Here is a 5,199-nt window from a genome sequence, read left to right on the forward strand (position 1 = left end):
GTGCGCCTAAAAACAGTCAAAATGGTAAGTCTTTGTCACGTAGATTTCACACACACACAAACAAGCATAGACTGAAAGATGCTGGGAAAACTCAGACTTAAGCCGTCCCATCGTATGCGACATATTGAAAATTCCCGAATGAATGGCAGACACCGCGTCCTCAGGTGGTCAGAGCCCTACAGCTGGCCTCTCCCAGAGCTGCTCCCTGGTGGCCGTGGGCACGCCTCCCCTTCTCTGTGCCCCAGCTCTACCCGCTGGGGAGCGACTCTATGCAGAAGGTTTTATTGTCTCATTTTTTTTAAGGGCGAGGGGTCTGTAACTCCCGGAGAGTCAAATGTCGGGCCCCAGGGGTCTGGGCCAGATGGTGGCAGAACCGGAGACTTTGTACAGCCTGCTCTCTCCTTCCTCGGGGACCCCCTTGTGACTTCTCCACCTGGGGTGGCCTTGGTTGACGTGAGTGAGGCTCACCGCACAGGCTGCTGGCAGTGGGCTGAGGCCTCCGCCCCTCATCCCTGATTTTGTTCTCACGGCAGCTCTAAGGACGGTCACCTGTTTCATAGATGAGGAAAAGTGGGTGCATCGGTCAGGGCTCCACTAAAGAGACAGAACCGGCAGGAGGGAGGGAAACAGGCAGGTGGTAGGTGCCCAGTTGGTAGGTAGGTAGATAGCTGGACACGGCCCTAGTCGCTCGTGGGGGCGGCGGGCCAGCGCGAGCACAGGGCAGGCCGTCAGGGAGGGCAGGTGCTGACGCTGCTGTCCACCGACAGAATGTCCTCTTCAAGGACCCCACGGTTCTGTTTCCAGGGCCTTTGGACTGGTAAATCAGGCCCACCCAGATGATCCAGGGTAATCTTTGCATGGTCAGCTGGTGCAGACGTTAGTCACACCTGCAAAACGCCTTCACCGCACTTCGATTGGTGTTTGCTTGACAACTGGCCATCACCGTGGGCTCGTGGGCTCGGGTTAAGTCACTCTTCCAAGGCCTTCAGGCCAGGAACTGGCAGAACTGGGCTCACCGGTCTTTGGGGGCTTCTCCAACCTTCCACCCAAGAGGTGTGGGAAAGCATAGCTTTGGAGACAAACGGCCACAGGTCGGACTCGCTATGCCACCGCTCGGTGACCCTGGACAGACCGCGTCTGTGGGGGCCCAGGCCTGCAGAGTGAGCGGAGCAGTGGGAAGGTTTGAGGGAATCTGCCTGGAACCTAGGGGTGGGGGGAGGGGGCTGCCCCGTGGGGGCGTCGGCTTAATCTCAGCTCCACTAACAGCTCGCGCTAATGGCTGTTTCTCGCCTCTGCCCACCAGCAACATGAAGCTGCAGTACAAGGAGGAGAAGCCGTTCCAGCCAGTGGCACAGTAAGCAGACTGTCCTCTCCCCGCTTGTGGGCCCCGCAGTGAGGGTCACCTGCCCTCACCACTGGCCCTTCTCCGTTGCAGGTCACAGTACCCTCAGCCCAAGCTGCTGGAGAAGAGGTAGGCGCCGGGTGCAGCATGGAGGGGGACCCGGAGTGGAAGATGGGGGGACAGAGCTCTGACTTATAAGTTGGGGGAATAGAGGTACCAGGTGGCCTTGGGGTCCAGGTAGCCTGGGCTCCAGTCGGCTCTGTCACTAGTTGTGTGACCTCGGGCGGGTCACCCAGCTGCTCTGAACTTCCGCACAGGCGGACAGCACCCACCTCACAGGAGGCCACACAGCATGGTGCCTGCTGCATAGCAGGCGCTCGGTCCAAGCTGCTGGAGCAGAGGTAGGCGTCGGGTGCAGCATGGAGGGGGACCCGGAGTGGAAGATGGGGGGACAGAGCTCTGACTTATAAGTTGGGGGAATAGAGGTACCAGGTGGCCTTGGGGTCCAGGTAGCCTGGGCTCCAGTCGGCTCTGTCACTAGTTGTGTGACCTCGGGCGGGTCACCCAGCTGCTCTGAACTTCCGCACAGGCGGACAGCACCCACCTCACAGGAGGCCACACAGCATGGTGCCTGCTGCATAGCAGGCGCTCGGTCCCTCATGGTGACGATGTTGGTAACCCCGTTTATTAGGCACTTAGCCGGTACCAGACGTGCCAGGCTCCCCCGGACAGCCGACATGCAATAACTCCCGGTCCTGTCGACCATCCTGGGAACTGGCTGTCATTGTCCCCACTTTACACCTGAGGCTACTGAGGCCCAGGGACAGGGACCAGGCTGCCGGGGTCACACAGCGTGGGAGGCAGGGCTAGGGTGAGACCGAGGCTTTGACGAGGGAAGGGTCTCAGCCCCCGCGGCCTCCCCTGCTGCCAGCCCCACAGAGCTGCTGACCCTCACACCCTGGTTGGCGCCCATCGTCTCCGAGGGGACCTTTGACCCGGAGCTCCTGCGGCACATGTACCAGCCGCTGAACCTGACCATCGGGCTCACAGTATTTGCTGTGGGGAGGTGAGTGGCCAGCTGGGCGGGGGGAGAGGGTATTCTCTCAAGCCACTGGAGCTTACAGTCTGGGGAGAGGCAGGAGCTGGACACAGGACCCCGTCCGGGCTCCAGGAAGGCCCCAAACCAGGTGCCACCCAGGGGGAAGGCAGGAAGTAGGGTGCGGTGGTGAGCAGAGGGCTCCCTGGAGGGCCAGGGTCTGGCCCTGGTGTGGCAGCTCAGGGGACTGATCGACAGGAGCCTTTGTCGGGGCCCTCCTCGCCCCCTCACCCCTTTCTGCTTCCCCTGAGCAGCCCGGACAGGACTGGAAACCCCAAACCACCGCACGTGACTAGGACTCCATGGCCAGGCCACAGGCAGGCCCGCCCTCGGGGCCCCCTCTTCCCAGCCCCGGGCCTGCCTGCTCCCTGCCTTTCCCTGTCTCTCCCTGTCTCCCCCTCTCCTCCCTGACCCCACCTGGCCTTTCCTATAGGAGCCACCCCTGGTGGCCTCCCTCTGGGTCCCTGCCCTGAGCCCCCAGCCCCCACACCGCTCACCTTCCCTGCATGCAGCCACTCACGGCTTCCCGGCTCCTCCCCTCTCTCTGAGCCTCGGCGTCTCTGCCGACGAAGCGGGGAGTATGGCGCCTGCCTTCTAGTGAGTTTCTGAGGTTCAGAGAAGATAAGAATCCCTTAGAACACGCCTGGCACTTAGTAAGTGCTCGGGAAATTTAGGTCGTTTTGCGCATGTAAGAATTGTCGCCGAGTACCATTCTTGTGACGGTCTTAGGAGGTCGGTGTTACGATCGTGGGCATTTGACAGACAGCGACCCCAGGGGCAGACATGAGTGACTCCTCAAAGTGGGGTGCTGGGAGGTGGACGCAGCCGGGCTGACTCCGGGCCCCACGCCCCGTGTGGCGGCAGCCCACATGGGTCCCAGCCAGGCCTGGGGCTGCCGCGGCTGACAGGTTGCCATCGCCAGGTACACCTGCTTCCTCCAGCACTTCCTGGAGTCGGCGGAGCAGTTCTTCATGCACGGCTACCGGGTGCACTACTATATCTTCACCGACGACCCCGCGGCCGTTCCCCGGGTCCCGCTGGGCGCCGGCCGCCACCTCAGCGTCATCCCCATCCAGAAGCACGCCCGCTGGGAGGAGATCTCCACGCGCCGGATGGAGACCATCAGCCAGCACATCGCCAGGAGGGCGCACCGGGAGGTGGACTACCTCTTCTGCCTGGACGTGGACATGGTGTTCCGGAACCCGTGGGGCCCTGAGACCTTGGGAGACCTGGTGGCCGCCATCCACCCCGGCTACTACGCTGTGTCCCGCCGGCACTTCCCCTACGAGCGCAGGCCTGTGTCTGCCGCCTTCGTCGCAGACGGCGAGGGGGACTTCTACTATGGCGGGGCGGTCTTTGGGGGGCGGGTGGCCAGGGTGTACGAGTTTGCCAGGGGCTGCCACATGGGCATCCTGGCGGACAAGGCCAACGGCATCATGGCAGCCTGGCAGGAGGAGAGCCACCTGAACCGCCGCTTCATCTCACACAAGCCCTCCAAGGTGCTGTCCCCCGAATACCTCTGGGATGACAAGAAGCCCCAGCCACCTAGCCTGAAGCTGATCCGCTTTTCTACGCTGGACAAGGACAGCGACTGGCTGAGGAGCTGACAGCGGAGCAGGGGCTGCCGGGGACGGGGACCCCAAGCCCCGCAGCCAGCTCGCCCTAGCGACTCACCGCTCCAGCCTTAGCTGAGACCGGCCCTGTGCCACCTACCTCAGTCTGTCAGGAGAGTCCACCTGGCAGGGGGGCGTGGACGGGCCTTTGCAAGCCGCACAGGGCTGTGCCCGCAGGGCAGAGATGGCCAGCTGCAGGGTCAGGTGGGGTGGGAGAGGGGAGAGCGGCAGTAGAGAGCGCAGGGCCCCCCAGACCATGTGCCTTCAGGCCGGCTCTGCAGTCTGGCCCTACTCAGTGCCTGCCCTGCCACCTCTGACCTCTGCTCTCTCTTGCTGCCTGTTGCCCTTCAAGTTGCCCAACACGCTGGTGCGAAAGACATCCTGGATGCCTTTGCTCTGGCTGCAGGGCTCCGGTGTCGTGCACGGGGTGCCACTGCCTCACTCAGGACCCGAGGGTGAGCCTGCGACGTGGGCCTGGGCTCTCTGGTTGTCAGTCCAGCTGCGCCCCATGGCGACCACCCTCCCTGGCCCTCACTGCCCCCTTCTTAAGAGAGTTGGGGCAGTTTGAATAAAGTTGGCACATGCTAGGCCCTAATGGGGGGCTTTCACCCGCACGTCTGAGTGTGTGTGCCGCCAGCCACGGCGGGTACAGGCAGCCTGGGGTGGGGGAGGGAAGATAGAGTTTTCTAGGACACCTGGGCTGAAACTGGTTGCTACGACAGACGGGATTCCATCCCCGGTCTCCTGGGAGACTGCGCGAGGCGGCAGCGTGCTGCGGGATGTTCTCCCAGCGGAGTGAAGGGATGCAGCAGAACACGTCAGCCCCGTGTCCTGTGGGCTAGGGCCCTGAGCACACGAAGAACGTGTCTGCTGGTCCTCCTGTGTCCCTCCTGCATCCGGGTCAGCCTTGGCCCTCTGAGGCCACTGATGGGCATGCCTCAGGCCCGGAATCAGAGGGCTGCGGAGGGCAGCCTCACCAGCGTGGCCCCCGCAGGACTTTAGAGTGCCACAGCAGTTCCGTCTCCCTGGGGTGGGGGCGAGTCCAGGGTTCAGTGGCCCAGGGTCCCCTCCCCTGGGAACAGCAGCGTTTTTGGTGCAGAAGGGAGATGGAGGGTGCGCTCTGGCCATGCTGAGATGAGCACCCCCCC

At 63.1% G+C, this 5,199-nt stretch overlaps 1 protein-coding gene across 3 annotated transcripts in view; it reads left to right on the forward strand.

Annotated features, from left to right (window-relative positions):
- The window catches only part of LOC105310501 (globoside alpha-1,3-N-acetylgalactosaminyltransferase 1-like), an 8,675-nt gene extending 4,010 nt beyond the window's left edge, over window positions 1-4,665 (forward strand). Inside the window, exons 3-6 of one of the 3 annotated variants that reach the window (XM_011386678.2) lie at window positions 1,304-1,354; window positions 1,436-1,471; window positions 2,274-2,408; window positions 3,380-4,665. In XM_011386678.2, the coding sequence (XP_011384980.2) occupies window positions 1,304-1,354; window positions 1,436-1,471; window positions 2,274-2,408; window positions 3,380-3,905 (748 nt within the window). In that variant the 3' untranslated portion in view covers window positions 3,906-4,665. Of the gene's footprint in view, window positions 1-1,303; window positions 1,355-1,435; window positions 1,472-1,730; window positions 1,744-2,273; window positions 2,409-3,360 lie in introns of those variants that run through there. The other 2 variants (XM_011386677.2, XM_011386676.1) reach the window with 2 other exon arrangements.
- The last annotated feature ends 534 nt before the right edge of the window (window positions 4,666-5,199 follow it).

The sequence above is a fragment of the Pteropus vampyrus genome, unplaced genomic scaffold (assembly GCF_000151845.1).
Source record: "Pteropus vampyrus isolate Shadow unplaced genomic scaffold, Pvam_2.0 Scaffold4851, whole genome shotgun sequence".
Taxonomy (NCBI): Eukaryota; Metazoa; Chordata; class Mammalia; order Chiroptera; family Pteropodidae; genus Pteropus; species Pteropus vampyrus.